Source organism: Arvicanthis niloticus, chromosome 27 (genome assembly GCF_011762505.2).
Source record: "Arvicanthis niloticus isolate mArvNil1 chromosome 27, mArvNil1.pat.X, whole genome shotgun sequence".
NCBI classification, from domain to species: Eukaryota; Metazoa; Chordata; class Mammalia; order Rodentia; family Muridae; genus Arvicanthis; species Arvicanthis niloticus.
In genome coordinates this window covers 4,119,589-4,145,159 of record NC_133435.1, presented here as the reverse complement: position 1 = coordinate 4,145,159, position 25,571 = coordinate 4,119,589, and the positions used below count along the sequence as shown (strand labels likewise).

General features: G+C 48.7%; 1 protein-coding gene across 1 annotated transcript in view; it reads right to left on the bottom strand.

The window, feature by feature from the left end:
* Panx1 (pannexin 1) overlaps window positions 1-25,571 on the bottom strand; it is a 33,917-nt gene extending 8,346 nt beyond the window's left edge. The window contains exons 1-2 of the mRNA XM_076926031.1: window positions 24,958-25,571; window positions 7,528-7,667 (exon numbers count right to left, since the gene is read on the bottom strand). Of these exons, the coding sequence (XP_076782146.1) occupies window positions 7,528-7,667; window positions 24,958-25,138 (321 nt within the window). The 5' untranslated portion in view covers window positions 25,139-25,571. The remainder of the gene's footprint in view (window positions 1-7,527; window positions 7,668-24,957) is intronic.

Sequence of the window (25,571 nt, the reverse complement as noted above, 5' to 3'; positions counted from 1 at the left end):
AGCCTGGTGGAGATAGGCAGTAACAGGTCAGAGGAAAGGAAGAGTCTGGCTTCTGGTTCAGGTCCTGAAAGTACACAGACAGTTGTAGCCCAGAGTACTACAGCAGAGATCACCCTGGAGAATGGGAGGAGCCAGAGAGAGGACATGCCTGGGGCCCTGCGATACATCAGGGTCAGACAGAGAGTGAAAACTGGAAGGCTCAGAAGGCTCAGAAGGTCAGGAAGGAGGAAGCAGGCAAAGCAAAAGCTTCTCGTATTGAAAGACAAAGGTACGCAGGGTATCAGTCCTGCTGTGGGATGCTCGGATAAAACCTCACTTAGAGTCGGTTTCCAAATACGGGGAAAGAATGGCAGCAATGAGGCCTGAGCAGCTTTCAGAATGCAGACAGAAAAGATGCCACGGAGAAAAGACAACCAGGCTCTGTGCCTGCTGCCATCTGAGACACGGGTAGCACCTCAGAGCCCTGGAGAAGACAGCAAGCGGGACGTCTGCATGCAAGAAGGATGGTGCCAGAAGATTCAGAGCACCATGCAAGGGGCCAGGCTCTGCCTGGGTCTAAATGTTCCCCCGTGGTGCTCTGCCTTCGTCTGAGAGCACTTCAGGACGGTAGACCAGACAAAGTTTTCCTGTGAAACGCCCAGACGTTGGGAGCCACACTGCTACCACTGCAGCCATTCCCTTTGGCCACCGGACTGTGAGAACACTGTGTAGATAATTGGTAAATGGTTACTGGTACAGAACTATATTTGAAGAGAGGCTGGCTTTGGGTTGACAATATGTGGTGTCACAACCGTGACACCAACCTGACCTGAGTTTTGCCTTTTGAGGAGTGCTGTGGTCCTCAGACCAGTGGGACGTCTCTATTACTCCTGAAGCTGCTAGAGTCCTCATCATGGCTAGCTTTGTCAACTTGACACAACCTAGAATCATCTAGGAAGAATCTCAGTGAGGGACCATGTACACTGATCCGACCTGAGGGTGTGGCTATGGGAAACCCTGGGTGGGGCTGGGGCGTGGTCCTAAACTGAGTGGAGAAATCAAGCTGGGCATAAGCAAGCAATGACTACGTGTGCATTCGTTCCTCTCTGCCCTTGTCCGAGGATGTGATGTGGCCGGCTAGTTCAGGTTCTGTTGCCTTGACTTCCCCATAGTGATGGACTATAACCTAGAGCTATAACCTGGAGCTGACATAAGCCCCTTCTCCTATAAGTTGAATTTGTCAAGGTGTTTTATCACAGCAACAGAAATGAAACCAAGACAGACACAGAATTGTAGGTCTGATTATACATCTCCACAATGGCACACTGATGCACAGGCTCACACTATCTGAGGAACAGCAGTCTAAACTGGTGGTGCCCACTCAGACCCGTGTTTGTACGTACATATTCCAGGTGATGCCAGAGGCTTCCAGTGAAACCTCCAACTAAGTCTCTAAGACTCTGCTTTAGAGAAATATTTGCTCGTATTGTTAAGTATTTTCTATTCTTTCCCTTTTTCTTTTAAGCGCTCTGTTTCAGAGAAACCTGACTAATCTTTGCTGACACACTGAATGAGACTAGAGAAGAGAGTTCAAGCAGTCTTAGAGCGGCCCCTGCTGGTCTCTTGGATGCACTCACATGCCCAGCAAAAAAAAAAAAAAAAAAAAAAAAAAAAAAAAAAAAAAAAAGACCGGCTCTTAGCATCAGCTGCGAATGAAGCAGGGGAGGATGGATGAGAGAAGGTAAGGCTAGTCCACGGGGAGAATTAGCCAATTAACCAGTGACAATGCCGGGTCCACGGTGTCAGTCACTTAAACATTACCCTGAAGAATGTCTTTGGGGGGATTTGAGTCTCCCGGTTTTAACTGGCATTGAACTGAGATATGCTTACATACATCCTGTACCCATAGTCCCTTGAGAACCAAGCCTGGTGGACACACAAGCTAGGTGGCTGCCAAGAGCTGAGGAACGGGAGGTTAGTGGACACTGAGCTTTGTTGGGAGGTCAGAGGTCAGTGGATGGACAGGCACAGAACTGTAAGCTGAACAACAGGAGTTAAGCATGATTAATCACTGGATACATTTGCCACAATGACGCACTTTTAAAACGTAACTTTAAAAGGCTGTTCTGAATAAAGGGGGTTCGTAATCTGAAAATTCTCCCATTTCTTCTATTTAAAACTATCTAGGAACATCCTATTACACTGCTATTTAACATGCAAACTGTACCACTATAAAGTATGCTTACTTTTTTAAGCTTTAAGTATATTTCTGTATTTTATTTTTAAGATGTGAAAAACTGAAAAGCATTCCATGTGGGGATACAGCAGCTATGATTACTGATCTGTGCCCAATTCAAAAACCACAGCTTTGTTCCTGTTTGGCATGGGCTACTTTCCCTAGTTAGGGAAATATCTTGGAAAAATATATATTAGATGTCCTTTATTTTTAATTATGTCTATGTGTGAGTGTGTGTACCAGTATGTGTGGGTGCTATAAAGGTCAAAGATCCCCTAGAACAGAAGCTATAGGCAGCTGTGAGCTGCCTAACATGGGTGCTAGAACTAAGAGCCTCAGAGACTAAGGTCCTCTGGAAAGGACAGCACACACGCTCTTAAACGGTGAACCATCTTGATTCTAAGCCCTGCTCATTTCCGGGACTGTCACAATCAAATCCCACACACTCAAAGGCTGTGGACAATGAGTCTTTTCTCTGACTGTTCTGTAGGACAAGATGCTCCCTCCAAAGGCCCTGGGGAGACAGGCCACCTTCCCCACAAGCGTTCCTACATCGTGTCTCCTCTGTGTGTGTCTATGTTCAATTTTTCTCCTCATAAGAGGACACCAATCAACTCCAGAGTGGTCCTCATAACTCACTGACTATCTATAATAGATCTGTTCAACTGAAGTCATACTCTAAGGTACCCAGGGTTAAGATGAGAACATCATCTTTTGGGTGACAAAATTCAACCCATGTCACCACACCCATGTCTTTCCTCTTGGTCTCTGCCCCCAGCATACCCCAGGAAGCATTTGGCTCATGCTACTGTACTGACACGCTGATTCGTATAGGACAACCTGCTCTTTACAGGACAGCTCTCTGTTTGCCTCTCCACCCTAGCCCTGTCTTCTGTGGGTCTCTCGTCCCACCAACTCTCCACTCCAGTGCCCCTTAGAGTCTGTCCTAATTAGCTCTGATTGTCAGCTTGATAGACCCGACTGGGGGAGCCTCAAATGAACTGCCTAGCTTAGAGTGGCCTGGGGGTGTGTTTGTGGGTGGGCTCTCAGGATTATTAATTGATGTAGGAGCAACCACCCTATTTCGGGCACCTGTGCAGCTGGTGCTAGGTTGTGCAAGTAAGCGTTAAGCATGAGCCTGAGCATGGACCGGAGAGCAAGCCAGCAAGCAGTGTTCCTTCATGGTGCCTCTCTTAACTCCCTGCTCTCACTTCCTCAGTGCAGATTATGACCTGGACATGAACCACATAAATCCTTTCCTCTCCCCGTAGCTTTTCCTCAGTATTTTATCACAGGGGCAGAAAGGAATTAAACAGATGCCATCCCTTCTATACCCTCCTTATCACAGCTTACACACACCCTGACACGCCAATGCACTGTGAAGACCGTATCTTCTGTCTACTCACTGTATCTTAGGAGCCCAGGAACAGCTCTGGCTAAGAGCAGAGCTGTCCACTTCCCAGATTTCCTGCAGCCAGTGACAATCCTGGGTCACACCCTGGCTCTGATCCTCCCCCTCAGCCTCCCATGTCCAATTAGCACAGGGGTCTGAGCTCCACCCACACTTGTGGGCTAATGCCAAGAATGTGGTTTTTTTCAGGATCTTGCAAGATTCTGGTCTGGCTTAGAGCCCTGAACGGGCACCACCAGTTTAGACTGCTGTTCCTCAGATAGTGTGAGCCTGTGCATCAGTGTGCCATTGTGGAGATGGCTATTCAGACCTGCAATTCCATGTCTGTTTTAGTTCATTTCTGATGCTATGATAAAATACCTTGACAAATTCAACTTACAGAAGTGGCTTACGTCAGCACGACAGACACCTGGAATGGGCCCTCTGCCGGTATGCCCAGGCATGCTACCCCAATGGTTGGTCAGCTGCTACCACAACACAGCTAAGCATAAACACAGTGCCTGTCTCCCTGGAGTAGCTTCAACAGTGACCATGTGACTTTACTGACTGGCTGTCCACACAAGTGCTGACCCCAGGCATAGGCTCTTGATGTCTCCTACAAGATCCTACAGTGTCACCTCGTAATCAGCTGTGTGAGACCAAGCCCTGCTTGCTGTTTGCTCTTCCCCTTCTCAGAAGCACTTGCTTCCTTCGTCTTCTGTCCTGACCAGAACCTTCCCTGAGCCTGGTTAGTGGTCTCTGTGCCTCTCCTCTCTGACTCACTAGGCTCTCCCCACGTCCTCTCTTCCTTCCCAACCTAAACTCTCTTTAGTGCCTGGCTAAGAGAGTTAGCTCCCTGCTCCCCTTCTGCAGACCAGAACCCACCTCTGTAACTGGCTAGGCTTCCCCTGCCTCTCCCCCCACCACTAACAAACCAACAAGAGTTGATTCTAAGGACCAACTCTTCAAACCAAGCGCACTCTGCTCAGGACCATTCATTCTGCCATATGGCTGTCTGCCAGTCAGATCCTGGTCTCCATAGCCTTGCCTCCATTCCAGTCTGTCACAGCTGCCCCGTTCCCTAACAGGACAAAGCATCTCCAGAGGAGTGCCTTGTCCCATACTCCCCAGGCCAGTGGCCCTCACCCTTCCTAATGCTGTGACCCTTTAATACAGTTCCTCATGCCATGGTGACCTCCAACCATAAAATTATTTTGTTGCTACTTCATAACTGTAATTTGGCTATTGTTATGAATCGTAATGTAAATATTTGATATGCAGGATATCTGATATGCAACTCCCCCAAAGAGGTTGCAACCCACCGGTTGAGAAATGCTGCCCTGGGCAGTCCCGCTGTGCTTGTTGCTTCAGCATCTTTAGTGTCTTCCCCAGCCTCTCATCCACTTGGTTCTCAGGACTCAAGTAACACAATCTTCCCGGACATGACCATCCCTCCTGCTCCCACCCAGCTGTGTACAAGGAAGGCGCGTTTTCTGTGAAGAACTGAGCCAGGGTTTTTGTTTTTGATTTACATCATCACTTCTTCTATACACTCAACACTTCTCCACTACAGCCCTGCTGCAGGAACACCAAGGAATAACAGATCAGTAAGCTCGGCTCCGCCCGGAAAACAGCAGAGGGACGGGAGAGCTCACAGCTCGGTCCCTGGGTTTCTGGGCAAACCACACTTTATCTTTTCTGACTCACTTTCTAATTATTTTCTCGCATGTTCATTTCACCACCAGGGAACTCTGAGAATCTGAGACGTCATCTGTGGCCCACTGGTGCCAAGCATGTGTCCTAGAACAAGGGCCATCAATCAGCATCAGCTAAAAGGAACTCCATGCCACTGTCTGCAGCCTCAAAACCTCCTCTGGATTCCTCTCATTCCTGGAGACATCCTCCGTATATCTCAGAGTCCCTTGCTATTAGCAATGGGTCTGATCAAGACCTCCGATGAGTCTGTTTCTGTTTGTGAGTTTTCTCTGGGTCTTCCTGTATTTGTGGTATGTCTGGTGAATGGCAAACACCCTGCATAGATAGACAGAGCACACAGATGATGCTCTGGAGGTTGTTCCCTCCCTCCAGGGAGGACTCAGCTCCACTTCTGGCAGGCATGTAGCTCAGAGACACCATCAGTGCCCAAGTGGTCTCACTCCCTAGGCACTGAAATGACTCAAATCAGTTCTCTACTCCCTGGGAGGGAGCCCCTTACTCCCAGCCAAGCCTGAGTGTTGAGCAGGCAGGTTTCTTCCATCTCTGTTCCCAGTCTGGTGAGCCTGGTGAGAGCTGGGACACTTAGAACCACTACAACAAATGAACTCGGCACCAGAAAGAGCCATGGTGGCTCCTCACAGCCGGTCGCCTGAGGGTCTGCAGACCCGGGTTCTGTTTGTACAGCCTCAGAATACTCTACGACCCCAGGCCTTGTCTCTCAAGGCTCCCGCAGTGCTTCCTGTGAAGAACATCTGGAAAAACTCTCCAGGGTTTTCCTTGCTCCAGTAGCCTCCCTGCCAACCCTTACCTTAAGTAATCCCTGCTACAGTCTGAGGCTCAGCCAATGCCAACTCAGACTGACTACAACTTGGCATTTCCACAATGACATTTTACCAAGGGCTTAAACTACAGCAGCACGGACGGAGATTTACAAAGCTTCTTATCTTCTGCAAGTGTCCCACCTGTGCTGAAGGTTCTTACAAGACAATGCACTGACACACACGAGGCCGACGAGAACCCACCCAGCACTCAGACTGCAAATGGAAGGGAAAAGGCCAACCCAGTCATCACATGGGACCTCATGCCAAATGTGCAATACACAGGTGTGGGGGAAAACAGGGTCAGAGCCAGCATGAGTCAGAGCATGAAGAAAGGGGTCTTGTAAGAGAAGAATGCTGACTGGGTGTACAGACGCAGTTACAGTAGCAGAGGATCTGCGGTCAGCTCTGGCACTGCCTGTGTTTTCTTCAGCAGATTAGAGCATCAGAAGATACAGATGTTCTAGCTGGATTTATTTATTTATTTATTTATTTATTTATTTATTTATTTATTCATTCATTTATTTTAGGTTTTTTGAGACAGGGTTTCTCTGTATAGCCTGGGCTGTTCTGGAACTCACTCTGTAGACCAGGCTGGCAACTAGTTGGTTTTTATGAAGGGCAAAAGAACCAGTGGGTAAAGGACAGGCTAAAGCAGAGTCTTGCCTTTGTGTGTGCAGAGAAGACCCAAGGTGTCTATCACTCACGAGGAAGACCCCGAGTGTGACATCACTGTTCACGGAAGATCCAAAGTGGCATCCTCACTCACAGAGAAGACCCGAGACGTCACATCACTACTCCCTGACAAGACTGAAGGTGTCCAGTGATTACTTAAGTGTTCCTCTGTCACGACTGCTAGCTCTGGCTGCAGTTTCTTACTCTCCAGTGTCTGTATCTCCCACACCCAACACTCCCCGGACCTGCACCTCTTCTCTCTGACCTGAACCGCCTGGCTGCTGCTGCCTCTTGCGTAGTATCTCTCCTTCCATTCAGTACATCCACTTACAGAAACCCAACCAAGAGCTATGCAGCTGGAATTCCCAGCCAGGCTTCTGGTACTCCAGCAACACAATGGCCGGAAGCAACCCAACTATGTTAGTCTTTACGTTTTCAAAGTCACCCCGTGTGGCATAAAAGACTCTAGCCAACATTCTGCAGGGGAATTAAGGACACGAAGAAGACAAAGACGTACGAGGTGCCTCTCATTGAAGAGCTAAAACTCAGGGAGCATCTATTTCTTATCTGCTCCACATAGATGTCGGATGCAGTCACTGCTGAGGCTCTGCCCGTTTGGCTGACCACACACTCTTGCATGGCCGAGGCTGGCACAGCCTTCCCAGGCTTCCACTTCTCTATCTATAGAGCAAGGTGTGACAACGTCTCATTACCTTGTGCAGCCACAGGGGGAGGTTTCCAGACTCACTCTGCAGGGAGTTCTTCTGCTGCACTGCAGCCCAGCAGTATGAATCCACAAAGGCGGCCTGTCGCCAGGAGAAAGAACTCGGGGAGAAGCAGCTTATCTGGGTACCTGGGAAGCAAAGCAGACAGTTCCAAATGAATGAAGTACGGGCCTGCATTCCTCTCCTGGCATATCCCCATTGACTTAGGTGCTGTCCGCGGTGGAAGCTTCCCGCACTGAGTTGCAACATCACACACCAACTGAATACAGGCATCAAAACATTTTGACAGTAAAAGGCTTCTGGATATTCAAAGAGCAAAAATTTAAACTCATGTGCAATGAATCCAAGGTTTGCTGAAAGGGCTCACCCGTGTACTATTGCACAATCTCATGGCAGCCAGTGCACACACACAGTGCACACTTGGTACCATACAACACCCCAATACTGCCCGAAGCAACTCAACTCTATGATATGACTATGTATATGCTATCGTACTTGGTAGATTTTGTCAACTTGACACAGGCTGAAGACATGCAAGTAGAGAAAAGTCAGTGGAGAAATTATTTCTATCTGAGCTGTGAGCATGACTGTAGGACATCTCCTTAATAATCTAGGAGGGCCCAGCCCATGGTGGTAAGTGCTATCGCCGGGCAGCTGGGCTTGGCCTGTGTATAAAGGTAACTGAGCAGGCCTGGCGGAGCAAGCCAGTAGAAACATTCCTCCATGGCTTCTGCTTCAGTTCCTGCTTCCAAGTTCCTGCCCTGACTCCCTCCAGTGAGGTTCCTGCCCTGACTCCTCCAGTGATCCACCATGGAGTGTAAATCAACCCTTTCCTTCAAGTTGCTTATGGCCGTGGTGTTTACCATGGTCATACGAGGCGAACCCGGAGAGTTACCAACTGCAGCACTGTAACTGTGCATACAAAGTTTCCCAACCTCACGGAAGCAAAATGGCTAAATTCCGGAAAACAAAGACTATTGTCCTAATATTGCTATTACACAGTGGTCAAATCAGTACATCTTTCAGATGAATTGTGGCAACAAGCACACCCATCCCATCAGTATGCAATTTGCAGCCATCTTTAATAAGTGGTAAAATTATATATTCACAAGAATAGTGTTAAATAGATGTATAATTTATAAATACTTGATTTATATACTTATTTTATACACCTACACACCTGAGTTCTCATAATGGCCATAAGTAGAAAAAGTTTAAGAAGCTTGATCTAGGTTGTGGAGCACCAGGGCTGAGGAGGGGATGACGGTGAGGAGGAACTAAGATACACCCCAGCACATACTAGAACTTAGCACGGTGGAAACATACCTGGCTGACACTGGCCCTGATAGCAGCTTAGGCTCTGCTGGGAGAATATTTTAGAAAGAAGTGAAATACCATAAAAAAACAAGAGGGAGCAAGAAAAGAATGAACAGAAATGCTGAGTCGAGGACGTTAATAAAGAAGGGGTATCCCACGGGCGGGCGGGCTACAAGGTCAACTCAATGCAGGTGCACACAGTGCAGAGTCCAGAAGAGAATCTGGAATATTCCTCCTCACACTCATTCACCCTCCACCTTCTTTCTTTTTAAAAATTTTTATTTATTTTCATTTGATATGCATTGTTTTCTGTGTCAGATCCTCTGGAACCGAGGTACCAACAGATGGAAACTGCCATATGTGTTAGTATTCTGTCTAAACTCCACCTCCCCAGTTACCTGGCAACAGCCAGGTATGCTCCTCCCCACAGTTATCTGGCAACCGCCAGGTAGGCCGATCCACTATAAAAGGGGCTGCTTGCCCCCTCCTCTCCCTCTTATTCTCTTAATCTCTTCCTCTTACTCTCTCTCTTACCCTCTTGCCTCTCTGTCCCCTCTCCCACCTTCCTCTCTCTCCACGTGGTCATGGCTGGCCTCTACTCCTCTTTTCTCTTATCTTTTCTACCTTCCTCTCCCCACCTTTGCCCTATCCCCTGAATACCCCCCCCCCCCCGGAACCGCGTGGTCCGGAGTGGTCTGTTCTGAGCTGCGTCGGACTTTTTCTTAAAAGAATTAATAATATGGATGCTGGGAACTGAATCTGGGTCCTCTGGAAGAGCAGTTAGTGCTCATAACCCCTGAGCCACCTCTCCAGCCCCGCCTCTACCTTATTTCTTGATAGAAAGTCCTTCACTAAACCTGGAATTCAAGATTGGGCTGGGCTAGCTAGCCAGTAAGCCCCAGGGTCTTCTGGCCTCAGTACCCCCCAACCAGCATGTACCATGCCCCACCTTTTATGTACATTCTGGAGATCAAAGTCAGATTCTCATTCTTATGCAACACTTTACTCTGTGAGCTTTCTTCCCAGCCCTCAGGAAAAAGGACTTGTTTTTATCCCAAGAAAGAAAAGTCTGAAGGTACACTGACCACAGATGACTGCTCGGGGCAAACTAGTAATTTTCTGTTTCCTCTAAAGAAAAAAATGGGGGGTGGGGGGCATACATCAAATTGTTTCCTAAATGATTTAGATTTAGAAGGCAAATGCCCAAGACTATGAGCCTCCCAAAAGGAGATGGGGTTGCGTAGAGATGAGGACAGAAGACCTGGGTCCCACTCAGGGGTCTGTTGTAATGTGATCCTCTGGGAAGGGACTGTGGAATGTGACCTTCTTGGGATGGTCTGTATATGCTTGGCCCAGCGAGTGGCACTACTAAAAGGTGTGGCCCTGTTGGAGTTGGTGTGGCCTTGTTGGATTAGGTGTGTCACTGTGGGTATGGCCTTTAAGACCCTCATCCTAACTCCCTGCAAGTCAGTCTTCCACTAGCAGCCCTCAGATGAAGATGTAGAACTCTCAGCTCCTCCTGCACCATGCCTGCCTGGATGCTGCCATGTTCCCTCCTTGATGATAATAGACTGAACCTCTGAACCTATAAGCCAGCCCCAATTAAATATTGTCCTTATAAGTGTTGCCTTGGTCATGGTGTCTGTTCACAGCAGTAAAACCCTAACTAAGACACTTCTCTACAGCAAAGTGATAATGGCATCCTCTGCACACACAGGTGTTGTGTGTGTGGTGCTCTGAGCAGCAGACACTCAGCCATGTGGCCTTAGGGTCGAGCAGAGCTGTGCCCCTTTGTCCTCATCAAGTGTTTACTGGAGAGGGGACGTGTCACAGGCATAGGAACCAGCTGCTGCTCAGTTCCCACTGCTTTCCCTCTCCCTCCAGCCCCCTACAGATGATCGAGCCCTCTCTACACATGCCTCTGGACTCAGTGCTCTGGACTCAGTGACTCCAGCAACCCGCCCCTAGAAGAGTCTCCACTAGGGTCTGTTACAACAGGATGGCTTCAGCAGGTAGGTCCACCCAAGTGGCCGGAAGTGGAGAGCTTTCTGGCAATAGTTGAGAACATTCTAGCAAATTAAACAGATCAATCCCCTCCCCCCCCCCCGGACTTGGTGTTCTTTGCCTAGAAATGGGAAACTAACTCAAAGAAGCCAAAAGCCATGCTAGGGCAGACACGGGCCTGAGAGAAAAAAGCAGGAATAAAGAGGGGGCGACCATGAGAGAAGCACTGGATAGGCCCCCACCTATACAGCCACCTATACAGCCTACATCTTTCCCCAGGTGGCAGTCTGACACCAGGGTGCTCAGCCACTGCTGAGGGCTGAGAAGCCTGGGGCCTCAAAACTTGACAAAAGAACCCCACAGGACCCTCTAGCAAGTCCACAACTCTGTGTCAGTTGAAGGAGGGTCTCCAGTGTCCTGTCTACCACTATACAGAATGTGCATGTCACGATCTGAATTTCAGAATGTTCCTACAGGCTCATGTATCAAACACTTCGTCTCCGGTTGGTGGTACTATTTTGGAAAGTTCTGGAAATTTGTTCTGTGGAATCTTGTGGAAAAGTAGGTCACTGCAGCATGCCTTTGTAGGATGTAACTGGTCCTGTCCCTTCCAGTCTCACTCTACTTCCTTCCCCCATGTGCCACAGCCCAGTGCTCCTCGACAAGCAGCCACAAACTGTGCTAACGCAACTATACCATGCTCCCTCAGGTTGTTCTGAGAAATCTGGGTCACTGATTCTTTTGTTTGACAAATAATTACTACAGCACACACAAGTTCAGGTTTATGCCAAGAGGGACAACAAACACTCTTTCTGGTTGGCTGAAATGTAGAGACGGCTGTGACTTCACACCCATGTAGCTGCAAAATGTGGTAAGATCTTGAAGGGACAACATATGCTTGCTGGGGCTCCCCAGAGGAAGTCTCATCAGCTAAGCAGATAACCTGAGCCACCAAGGTCTCCCTTCACCCTGCAAGAGCACCGAGTGTGATTATCCTTCCACCTGAGGAACAGCCCAATGGCCACTCCCACCGCCTAGATCCACATCACGCCCACCGCCCACCGCAGCAGGAGCAGCAGCAACAGCCCAAAGCTTAGGAGAAAAGAGAGGAATGAGGCCCAAGGCGCAGACCCAGGCCAGGGGGACAAGAGGGAGCCAGCCATAGTTTCTCAAGGACATTAATGCCATTTGGGGTTGTCTCCATCTTCCAGCTGAAGGAGGGGCTCTGGCCTATTTCTGCTACTGCCCCACTCTTTCTTTAGCTCATACACAATACTGACACAGAACAGGGAAGGGACACAGAAGAGAGCAAGGGCAAGATGAGGAGCGAGGCTGGAGTGGGTCCGTGCCTTCTGGCTGACACACACAGCTCCTCCTGGCTCCCCGAGGGAGGTCTGTTTGGGAGGTTGCTTGGGGAGGTGTGGGAAGCAGGCATCCGAGGATCCAATGAAAAGCCTCAAAAACACAAGTTTAACAAAAATAAAACCACCAACAGAGAAATCTAGTCAGCTAACAAGGGGATCTTCAGAGAACTTCGAAACATTCGTGGAATTCTGGAAAGTGTCCCGCTGCAGACTGGGGGTGGGGGGGGTGGGGGGGAGGGGGGGAGGGGGCAGCAGAGGGCCAGGGAGGGACATGGTCCTTGCTGTTAGCTTCTGCCCCCATTCACCCATGAGCAAAGGGAGGCACTCCTGACTAGGGAAAGGTGGGAACTCAGGTTCCCCTTGTTACCAAAGAAAAGAGAAGAGAAGGCACAGCTAGTGGATAAAACTGGGTCTGAGATCGAAGGCTTGGACAGTTTGTTGAGGGGAAGACACGCTGGGGCTACTGTTCTGGGCGGCTCAAAGGAAGGCAGTGGGGCTGTGCTTACACTGCTCACTCCTATTTTCTGCACAGTTTTAAAGTCAACAAAATGTTTTCATTTCACAAAACAAAAAAATTATAATTCATTTACTGTAAATTACACACACACACACACACACACCTATCTCATATAAAGGACCCAAGCAGACCATAAAACAACCTTCAAAGCACTACACTTGAAAGAACCAGCTACCTTTTAAGGATGCTAGGAAAAAAAAATGAAATCCATTCTTGTAAAGTCCCAAGTTTAACGAGAACCATCCTAAACAATGAAGACAATACAGGAAGGAGAAGGGTGACCAGCGCCTGGACCACCAAGCCACAGGAGACAGGGCAGGCCAGAATGTGCTGCAAGCAACTTAGCATGTGTGCACAATGGAGAACCAGAAAGAACCCACAGTAATGTTTCCTTCCAAACAGACACCCGACTCCCTCCTTGCACCCCTCCAGCCAACCTGTATTCAATCCCACCCTCAGCTTCAAACACAAGACATTCTGTAATTAAATTCTGGTAGGCCCAATTTGCCCAAAACTGCCTTCCCTTTCTCTGTAGGAACTGACTTCAAAGCATGCACAGATTTCATACTGGTGAGAAAATATAAGTGCTTTTTGCAGCCCAGACTTGGATGAAACTGAAGTGATTTTTGTAGCAGTTAGGCCAGGCTAACTCACAAGGGCGCTTCTGCACCGGCCTGGCTGTAAGCACACATCTCTGTAACACCTGCTCTTGGCTAAGACAGGCACTGGCGTTATCTACAGGAGCCTCCAACACACCCCAGAAACCTTACCACCAACTGAGCAAAGAGTGAAATAAACGCTGCAGCTCGGGAGAGGATGATGCACCTTTCAAGTCCCACAAGCTGGACACAGCTCAGCCAGGACAGCTCTGTCTCTACCAGGAGAAAAGCAATACCTTGTCCATACCAGAGGCAGGAACCGGAAAGGTACGGCCCACAGCCAGAGAAACAAAAAAGTTGGCAAGCGTGGTGAGGGAAGAGGGTGTAACAACATACCCTGACACAGGGGACCTCAAGGCCAGGAGCACATCCAGAAACCGACAGTAAGGAAATAGGTGGTGTGTGAGGTTTCGTTCCTGTGCCAGAAGTCACTTCCAAAGAAAACTTGTACAAACCTAACAGAAGCCTGACAGCTGTCCCATGAATGTAAGAGAACGGCGCAAGACGAGCTCGGCAGTGCCTCAAAGATTAAAGAAAGAGAAAGATTGGTTATTTAAACACTGCTGTCACCTAAGACAAACTAACTCAGACACACAGAAAACTAGTTACAAATCTGTACCACGGGCACACAGGACTTTAAAGTGAAAGGGTATGTTGCTGTAATTACCTCATCCCTTTCCAAGTCAATCCTTCATTTTGAATTTTTTTTCAGACTTACAGAATGACAATGACGCCCCATTCTATACTTAGATTAAGCACTGCAGCCCTCAGATGCCACATCCTCAGTCTGCATCTATGAGACATTTACGGGCTTCTGTAGCTGAAACACTTGATAGCCACAGGTCTCCACCCCTTTCTGTCAGGAAGTACTATGTATCTTGTAAGAATAAGATTGTTTTCTTAACCCAATGTAGTCACCAAATTAAAGAATTGTAATAAGAACTTGATACAATATGCTAGCTGTTCAAATTGAGTTTCCCTTACCAAACAACAACAAAACAAAACAAAAAACCCTGCTTCCATCCCTGTTACCTTTAACTACCATTGGCACAGCCTAAAAATCACCTAAGTTTAAACTGAGATTGCCCAGATCAGCTTAGTCTGTGGGCATGTCTTGCGGGGCAGGTTGTCTCATTCGAGGATGTAAGAGGGCCCAGTCCACTGTGGGTAGTTCCATTCCCTACATGTGGTCTTGGGTTGTTTAGAGAAGCTAGCTAGCTATGTGTAGCCTGCAAGCAAGCCAATGAATACTGTTCCTCCAAGGCTTCCCCTTTAAGACGTAATGAGTTCCTGCCCTGACTTCCCTCAGTGACAACTTTGCATCTCTGTCAATCATACTCCTAACAACACGTGCTAAGCACGGGCTCTCCATCCAAAGCAAGGCGCTCCTTGATTTGTGCTTGCCTGGTTTTTTCCATGTTCTGGACTTCTGCACCTAGGGTAGAATACGGGGAAGGCCTGGGCTTCTTCCTTAGGGTGCCAGTTTGAGAAGCACATAGAATGACAGCGTCCTGTTACTGGAGATGTCAGTCACCTGTGTTATCTTATTGGGTGCTATCTAGCTCTCACGACTGCAGAAGTGACTTCTCTCCTGTGAACTTAGTTAAGGGATCTGGGGGAAGCCCATGGAGACTGTAAACACTGCATCATGTACACACTGTACTCTTCTTCAGCTTGCTTCATTCATTACCATGAGCTGGAAAGACAGACCATTCACACTGGGAGGTGGGGTCAGATACGAACCAGTGTGACTCCATATCAGACTGGTAACCCCACCCCCTCCCCCAGTGCAACTGTAATGGCCTGAGCCACAGACTCACTCTGGATGCTTACTCCCCAACTGCTGATGCTATTTGGGGTGGTAGAATCTTTGGAGGTGGACAACTAACTAGTCCTGAGGGCCAGGCTTTTGGAGGTCACAGCCAAGGCCAGGCCACCCCTCTGTGCCCTTGTCTACCATGGTGTAAGCGGCCATAGCCACAGGCTCCCACCACAATAGGCTCCGATGGGCTGAGGTCCCTCTAAAATCAGCAGCCAAAACAAATCTTTCATCCTTTCAGTCATTTCTGTCAGGCAATTTGGTCACAGCAATATAAAGTAACTGATCCACACTGCATTCAATCAAAGAAACCTGTGAATTACTGCCGTTATTTCTGTCTTACAAGTGAGGCTCAGAGCATTTAAATAATAGTCCAATCAATACTTAGCTAGGTTATGATTCAAGTATGGATATGTGTGTGTGTGTGTGTGTGTGTATGTGTGTGTACACACACACATACACACATATGTATTCCAACACCACAGCATCCTAAGTGACTGGAGAGGAGAAAAAAAGAGACAGGCTGGATCATGTCTGTATAATTAGACCCCATGGAATGCAAGTTTAGCCAATATACATAGAATACACAAACAGCCAGAATCAACCCCAGAGAAAGCCAATGCTGAGCTGAGATGCAAGTTCATAGAAAGGTATCATTGAAACCACTCAGCTAGGCTGGGTAGCTGGCTCAGTGGTAAGAGTGCTTGCTGAGCAAGCATGAGGAGCTGTGTTCAAATTACCAATACCCACATAAAAAGCTGGGCATGATCACATGGGCTTATAACCCCAGTACTGGGGGGGGGGGGGGGCAGGAGGAGGAGGAGCACGAGAGCTCCAGGGAATAAAGAAGAGAGTGGTAGGGCTTACCCCATCTCAAGGGAATAGGAAGCGACAGAGCCAAATACCACACGCCCTTTGTGTGTACTCAGATGTGCGCGAATACACACACACACACACACACACACACACACACACACACATGAAAAAAGGCAGCTAGGGTTATTACTTCTCAGCCAGCATGGGACAGGATGTTGGCTTCTTGAGTCTCATGCTGTATTTTTTTTTCAGTGTACACAAGATTAGTAATTCCTCACCTACTTACTAGTTTTATCTTCTAAAAGTTCTCCAACAAATCCACTGCCATAAAGGCAGTTCTTGAGAAAGATGGACTCTATAACTTAAAAATGCCCCAACCTGAAGCAAGATGCAGCTTAGCTAACACCATCATTTCTCCCTCAAAGATCCCATCTAAAAGCCAGCTCTGGTAATTCCTGATACAAAGAAACCTTCTGTGGGTGAGCCCTGGAGCATCTCCACTCCGTACTGAAAAAGATTATGATAATGGTGACTGTCACCATTATGAGGACAATGTCATGAGACTCCTGCAAAGCCAGGGACATTCTACACAGATCACATGGGTTTCACAGGACAGATTCAGAGTGGCAAGTGCTGTTCTCAAGGACCTCGGTACAGAAAGGGGACTCGCAAGCTTTTCATCCAAGTGGGGTGTGTCCCATCCCAAGATCTTGTGCCAGCACTACCCAAGCCAGAGCCTGGGGTTCGTGCCCTCTGAGGGTTGCACTCTTCCTGTGTCTTCATGAGACATCCTTACAGTGCAGCCCAGGTGATACATGTCCAAAAACGGGAACAGCAACAAACCAAAAAAATGATGAATATCTAAGCACCCAGAGCGTACACGAACCATAGCTCTCATGACATACCAGGGAGGGTCTCTCCTAACTAATATTAGTTCAGTGTCCTCACAGAGTGAAACTGATCTTAGGAGAGGTGCCTTCTGGTCACATGTGACCCAACCAGCTGTTTCTTGCTGTGGGGAATAAGTACTTAACAGTGTTCCCTTGCCTCCTAAAAAGGAATTGACTTTCTGCTCCCCTGGTCACTCCCTTGTGTGCACAGGGAACAAATGGAGTGTTCAGGGGAGGAATGAAGTTCTGGGAGGGGAAGAAGGTTGGGAGCCATGGTCTTTAAGCTCTCCTCCCTCCAAGGACACTAGAAGGAGGAGCAGGCAGCTGCCAATCCTTCCTACCCAGTCTCATCTCAACACTCAGGGACTCACTCATGGCCTGAGTCTGAGGGAGACTCGGGGAAGTGGCAGCCTAAGGCACTCAACATTTCTACCAAGGACCTTCAACTGCACACTCTTCATCTCCCTCCCTTCACAGCTGGCCGGCTCCACCCACTACCAAGCCAGAGCCAGCTTCTAGGTTTGAACACTGAACAGGTACTACTACCTTTTGGGTTTCTGCCTAGGGCAGAAAGAGGGGAGGCTGGCCTCCCAGACAGAGCACAGCCCAGGAGAAGCTGCTCTGAATTGAAAGGTGGGGGTGGGGGGTGAGGAGGGGCTTAATGTAAACAGAAAAGAGGGCTCAAAAGTGAAAGTCTCTCTCTCTCTCTCTCTCTCTCTCCCTCCCTCCCTCCCTCCCTCCCTCCCTCCCTCCCTCCCTCCTTTTAGCTTTAAAATTAAAAGTTTGCTGGGCAGTAGTGGCACATGCCTGACTGTGAGTTTGAAGCGAGCCTAGTCTACAGAGCAAGTTTCAGGGCAGCCAGGGCTCCACAGAGAAACCCTATTTCAAAAACAAAACAAAACAAAACAAAAGCTGAGGTGGTTATTGTGTTCCACACCTGTAATCTCAGCACCAGAGCAGAACAGGCAAGAGGCAAGAGGCTAGGGAATTTGAGGCTGACCTAGGCTACATGAAGCTGTGTCTCAAAAAAGCCAGAAAGGGGGTGGAGGTGGGGGCAGAGACAGACAGACAGAGGTGGGGGATCACTGATTTCCAAAGGATGGGAAAGAATTTCACAAAGCAAGGAAAACAAGCAGAAAGTAATGCCATCAGCCAGAAGGGAAGGGGTAGTCCCCAGGCACTGCCAAGAGTGACAGCTGGGACACCCAGTGAAGCAGTGTAAACAGGAACTACAAACCTGGAAACCTGGCACTTCAATTTTACAAACAACGAACTAAAAACAGACAGTGTTGGGCTAGACAGACAGACAGACAGAAGGCTCAGAGGACAAAAGCATTTGCTATGCACATGAAATGACCAAGACTGGATCCCCAGCTCCCAGCTCCCATGGTGGAAGGAGAGACCTGACTCCCTAGTGTCCACTAGTATGAATGAGGAACGTGTGCTCCTACACACACACACACACACACACACACACACACACACACACCATGAGAACATCTCCAAGGCACATTAAATGAGCAATTTGCAATATAATGCATATTATTTAAATCTTTAATATTTTTCATTTATTTACCTTGTGTGTATTTTCATGTGTGTGTGGAGGTCAGAGAACTTAACTCAGTTCTCTCCTTCCACCATGAAGGTTCAGGGGATTGAACTCTGGCTTTCAGGTTTGGCAGCTTCCTTACCTCTTGAGCTACCTTTCTGGCTCTGTTTAAATTTTATAATAATATAAAATGCTATCAGAGTACACACACACACACACACACACACACACACACACACACACACGGTGGAGGGGGTGTCAGTTTTCCCCTTTATGGCTGGATCATTAACAAACACACCCCAATACATACAGACACACAGCCTATGGCAAACTACTTTTAACCTTGATGTTGTATAACTATTTCCTCAGGACTGAACCCTTTCCTGCTAGAGGGAAATTGGGAGGCAAGGTAGTCTGACAAAAAAAGTTACATGAACACCAGCTCTGAGAGCTCTGAGCAGTGGACATCACAGGGGAAACCTCTTAGAACTCCTACATGCTGAGCTATAGTTCTAAGAATTATGTAGTTCGAATAAATGAAAAATATTAAAGATTTAAATAATATGCATTGTGTTGCAAATTGTTCATTTACTTAGCTACTGCTCTGCTACTGTGAGGAGACAGCATGACTAAAGGAACTTTTATAAAAGAAAGCATTAGTGGGAAGCTTGCTGGCGTTTCACAGTCCATGGTCATAGTGGCAGGAAACATGGGCTTGGTGCTGAAGCAGTACCTGAGAGCTTTACTTAGTGATTCAGAGGCGGCAGGAAGGGGGGGGGGTTGAAGCCTCAAAGCCCACCCCTGGTGACACACCTCCTAATCCATCCCAAACAATTCCATCAACTGGGGACCAGGGAGCTGTTGTCATTCATACCACTACTGACCAAGAATGAAGATTCTGTCTCCTGTGCAGGGTTCAGCCCTGTTTCTGGAGGAAACAAATCTGTTACATCTCTCTAGGACAAGTTGAAAAATCCATCCAGAAGTGTCATGGCACAGTGGTAGGCTTGCCTGCTGGGTCTGACACCAAGGACACAGTCGGACAGTCACACTGCACTGGCAACTGCCTGCCTTGACAGCTGCAGCCCCCAGGCCGCATACTGACCGCACATACAGAATCTTCACCATTTGCCAAGATGGAACCTCGGACCTCCCACCCACCCACCCAAGTGCAGCCCCTTCTACAATGTGCTGGTCCTTCCCACATTGGTCATTAATTAAGAAAATGTTCTACAGCCTGGCCCACCGCCTGATTTTATGGAGGCATTTTCTCAATTGAGGCTCCCTCCTCTCCAATGACTGTAGCCTATATCCAGTTGATATAAAACTATCCGGGACATCTAGGCTTCCCAGTAAGTGACAGTGGGGAACTTAATCTACAACACTCTCGATATCTTATTGAAAGAACAAAACAGACCAAATGGTAAATGTGAAATAAAATCACTGAGGATGGTTAGGAAAAAATAAATGGTCAGCTGCTACACAGGTAAGATAGCATTCTAGTAAAAATGGAGCTAGAAAAAAAATAGATTTCTTTTTGGTTGGTTGGTTGGTTGGTTGGTTTTAAGACAGGGTTTCTCTGTGTAGCCTTGGCTGTCCTGAAACCAGGCTCTATAGACCAGGCTGGCCTCAAATTCATGGAGATGGGATTAAAGACATGCAATAGACTTATTTTTTAAATGGTTTATCTAAGAGTGTGTGTGAAGGGTGCTTGTGCTTCCACATTCATAGGGAGGTCAGAGTACAAACACAGAAAAACACATCAACATGATAAGCCTTCCAAACTCTAGAGTGAAATTTGCAGGAGTCAAGTCTAGGCAGGCCCTGAGGCGTGCTTCCTTATACTTGGCATACATAGAAACTTAGGAGTGCAAAGTCACTCTGGGAAGTGAGTTCATCTTTCTGGAAACTGATATTGTTCTCATCTTCCCAACCCCACCCCCTGTGCAGGAAAGAAGAAAACATTTGTAGAGATTATGACAAGCAAAATGTCTGTGTCAGAGTTGAAATTTGGAAAGAATTCTATGTTTGTCATGAGGGACTCTCAACTGACTTACGGTTAGACTACACTAAGCTATAAGGTGTTTGTTATTCTGCCATTAAGAAGCCAGTTGAAAAGGTTCAGTAGTAAAGGCACTGGCTCCCCAAACCTAATGACTCAAGTTTGTGCCCTAGGACCCAGACCCACATGAAGGAAAGAGAGAACCCCCTTTTGCAAGCTATCCTATCAACACACGTGCATATGTGGCGCGCATGCACCCACCCCCACACACACATACACAGACACGGAAAATAAACGGCCACAAAACAACAATAATTTAAAAACCGAGTGAGGTGACACGTGTCGTGATACAGAAAGTGCCAAAATGTTCCAAGTAGAGAGACTAGCTTACTGCGCCACAGCTGGGCCTGTTTAATATAACGTACACGTGTGGCTGCAGAGGGAGAAGAGTGCAAGCTAGCCACTACAGTCGGCTATGCACACAGTTTCAGAGGCCTGAGTTGACTGCTTATACTTTAAAAACACTGTCAAATACCTGTGTAAGAGGGTCTCTCTGGACCCCATACTTGGCTCTTTGGTTCTGAGTGTGACTTGATGATATTCTGTTATGGGGAAGCTAAATATTATTCCATGCTTATACACACAGTATCAGTTATTTGTAGAAACTTAAGGGAGAGGTTTTTTGGTTTTTTGGTTTGTTTGTTTTTTTTGTTTTGTTTTGTTTTGTTTTGTTTTTTGGCTCAATTAGTTCCCTCCTGGTAGGGGAGGTATGGCAACAGGCATCTTCACAACAGTGGCAGCTACTGGGTACAAAGACATGCCCAGCACACACGGCACAGAAGCCAGGATGCCAGATGAAGAACGGCAAGGTGAGGAATGGATGAGCAGCTGGCACAAACTCTCCTCTCCACCCCAGTGACACGATGACATTTCATCCGTCTTCTGTACCGCGGGAAAGAAGTCTCAGAACTAACACAGCAGTTGCCCAACTGAGTTCTGAGTTCTTATATTCAATCCAACAAGTTGTAGTTTGCTGACTAAAGTCTTCAAGCAAGGACTTGGAAGTTCAGAGCAGCTCCTTCCAAAGGGTTTACATCTGTACCGGTGGCCGTTGTAGGGTCAGTTAGGACCAGTGCGCAGCCCCAGACCCAGGGGTCTGCAAAGGCTACCCAAACCACCTTAACCTCGGCTTCTCTAGCCTACATCACTCCTGAGAGAACCTTCAAGTCATAGGTAGAGCAAGGCCCAGAAAGTGGACAGTGCTGATCCCACTGTGGACTTCAGAAGCCCAGACAGCACCCCTATCCTGTGCCAGTGTGAGGGGCACACAGGGCTGGGGGGTGGGGTGGGGCAGGGGTTAGTAACAACACAGAGTGGTGATTTTAATCAAGGCTTTCAGACACACTCTTTATCAGTAAAGGTGACACGGGCATCGATGAACAAGTGCTAATTGTAATTAAATTTAAAAGTTCTAATTTTATATTCATCCCCCCATGCAGACTGCAAAGCACAGAGAATGGTCCCGCCTACCTCCACAGATGGTCACCCCATCAGTGGTGCTGCTGAGCTCTGGTAGTGACAGAAGTCTCCTGCCTCTCAACTCCAACTCCCCCTGCCTCATATACTGGGAATCTTTTTTTCAAAGCTCAGTCCAGTCAACTGGGCCCTGAACCCCTCACTACTTCTGCAAGTGGCGGGACGCCTCCTGCCTCACCCCAGCCTTTGATGCACAGCCTGGCATCACTCAGAGTCTGTCTAATAAAATACTGTTTTAAGGGTGTTCCACATCCAACTGTTCTGCTGAGCCATACCTGAAAGGAGGATTCTAAATCCCATGTGTCTCTACACTCTGCTGCCAAGCACTGACAGGCTGCACCCCTGGCTCAGGAAACACCTGAGCGTACCCAAGTGGACCACCTTTCATTCACTCAAAACAAAAACAAACAAAAAAATGTTTGAGAAAGTGACTTTGATATACTGTGCAACAGGGCTGCACAATAAAAGGCTAAGCACCTAGTGGTAGAGACAGCCATGTGGACAGGCTATGTAACGAGAGTATCCCAGACAGCAGAGAGGGAAGGGTCACAAGGCCATGCTTGGAGCTGTCAGATCTTGCCCCACCCACACTCCAGGGCTGTCCTCCCTGGCAGTGTGATGGCCAAACGGCTTGCTTCATTTAAATGGCTCACTACCTCTGGTTGTCTTACTGCAAGTTGGCAAAGACAGAGGTTATTTCAGCCTACGGCTCTCACTGAGAGAAGTCAAGGCAGAAAATCAGGGCAGGAACCTGGAGGTGGGAGCTGATGCAGAGGCCATGGAGAAGTGCTGCTTACTGGCTTGTTCCTCACGGCTTTCTCAGCTTGGTTTCTTATACACCCCAGGACCACCTAGCCAGAGGTAGCACTGTCCAGTGACCTGAGTCATCCTACACCAGTTATCAATGTGGTCGGGGCATTTTTTTAGTTGAGGATCCCTCTTCAAGTTCTCATAAAACTGGCCAGTACCCTGAAGTTTCTCTCTCTCTCTCTCTCTCTCTCTCTCTCTCTCTCTCTCTCTCTCTCTCCTTATTTTGCCCTCAATGTCACACAATTAAACTTCACAAAAATCAATCACTGACCATGTGCAGTGACCTCCTAGGACTTCTGCTGCCTTCATCCCACACACCCATCTTCCCCTTGAAACTCTTCAGCCCTTCAGAAGACAAGGGCATCTGCCCAAAAGTTCACCTAAGAGGCAGCTGCCTCATCCTGGGATCACGCAGGCAGCAGGAAGTCACCAGTTAGCAGACCGTATCTATCTGCATGGTAAAGTCTCACAGCTAGAGAGAGGACCATGCCTCAGAATTCTTCCTATCCCCCACAGTGCACAGCAAGGCTCGCACACAGCAGAAGCAGAGCCTTGCTGGCTGAACCCACTTTCCATGCCTCACCCCAAGATGCCTCCCGCACGGCACATCCATCTGGACCTGCACGTCAGGTGCCTGAAGAGCCCATCTCCACAGACAGTGATCAGCTCTTCGCTGTTGGCCCTCGGCCCCATCAGGTGTCCAAGACTTGCTTCTTCAGCACTGGCACTTTTATTCTTAGGGTCTTGATGCCTGGCACCTGGTTCAGCCCACAGTTAGAAGGCAGACACTATCATCCGGACCCAAACGACTTTGTGGTTTTCCTTTCAGCAGAACAATCCCTGCCCAAGAACCGGGAGAACAGAAAACTCACTTTGCGCCATTACTTCAGTAACTTTCTGCGTCCCTGACCAACTCAGCCATACACGGCACAGCCCTTTCCTAACCAAGTGGGAGTACTCTCTTCTCTCCACAGCCTGTTAAAATCCAGGTGCCAAGCAGCTTCCTGTTGCCCCCTCATCTCTTAGAAGGATCCCTCATCTTCCTTCCTCCACTCACCCCTCATCCATGCACAAGACCTGTCAACTGAACCTGGGATCTTGCACACATCACCAGTGCAGGGCACTCACTTACCCAGGTCCACCTCCCTGCTCCTACATCCAGAAGCTATGTGCCCTCACTATTACTCATTGAATGCTGTTGTCAGCCTGTCAGTCAATCAGTCAGTCAGTCAGTCAGTCAATAGCTTCCCAATCTCAGGTGAGTGAGCATGGACCTTTCTTTACTAATCTGACCCAGGTCCATATGCCCTCAGCTTCCCAGAGAAAGCCCTCTACTCTTGGCTGACACAGTGCTTTGAGCTTCCTTTCTGGGAACATAGAAATGTCATCTCAAAACCTTGGCAACAGTCTCATCTGGGGTTACCCACACCTGACACAAGTGTTCTGTGAGGTCCTGCCCCACCTGCAAATGCTATTGGCCCTCCTAGACTACTTAGCTGCAATTCACACCCTCACTCAGGTTATGAACGTTAGGATAAATAAGACCACTCACTCTGCTTCATGATCTTGCACACATCACTAGACATTGCACATCATATTAAGACGAAATGAGAGCTTATCTGAAGGGGATTGGATCATTTGTTCATCTTTCATTCACTGAGGACCTCTCCTGCCTCTAGGAGCAGTTACTCCCCAGCACACATAACCCTAAGTCAGCACTCAAGTTTCATTTAAAGGCAAGACAGTGAAACAGCACTCTGTACATGGAACGCTCGTCTTTACATCCTCCCTGGAACCACTCAGGAAAATATGGGTGACTGTACAATCACTGGAGAGAGGAGTAGGGAGAGCAGTTTCTTGGCGCGTCTAGCGGCAACGGGCTGAACGTAAACTCCAAGCCGCAATAATGGGGCGCAGGAGACAAAGGAACTGGAAGGGGCATGCTAGGAGAGTCAACAGAGGTACCCAGGTTACACATGGGGCAGATAAGGCTTCAGACTCAAAATCCCGAACCATCTGGGTAGCTACATTAGGAGGGGCGTGCGGAAATGCCGGCCGTGTGCGATGAGATCTCTCAGCAACCAACCTCAGACAATGCCAGCCTAGCCCAGACTGCCCTGCGCCCCCGGCCTCACCGATGGAGATCTCCTGAGCGAAGGCCAGCGAGATGAGCAGCAGAGGTAGACCCACGGCAATGCACGTGACCATCTTGTCCACTGCCAGCTCCAGCCGCAGCCCCTTGAACTTGGGCTCGGTGGGCTCCTTCAGCAAGAAGTCCGAGAACACGTACTCCGTGGCCAGGTGGGCGATGGCCATGGTCACGGCGCGCCCGGTGCCGCCCGACCAGCAGCGGAGGGCAGGCGCGGGTGCTGAGGGTAGCGGAGGCGAGACGCGGAGTCCGCGCGGTCACCGACCCGGCGCGCGGCTTCCGCTTTCCCTTCCCGGGCTCCCGGGCGGGCCCAGCATTGCACCGCCTTAGCAGTCGCTGCGCCTACCCTGCAGGGACCGCACGGGAGCTGCAGCTGCCTGGGACCTCCCCAAGCAACGCAGGGCGCACGAGCCCCGGAGCTCCGGCGGCAGCGATCGCAGTCCTGCTCAGCCCCCGCGGGTCCCCGGCGCGCGCGACACCAGGACTCTGGCCCCTCTGAGCGCGCAGGGGCAACAACGCGCCCGGAACAAAGCTCTTCGCTACTACAGCCCGCGCCCGCCCTGCGCGCTCGGCTACGGGAACCGAGCTCTTCCGGAACCT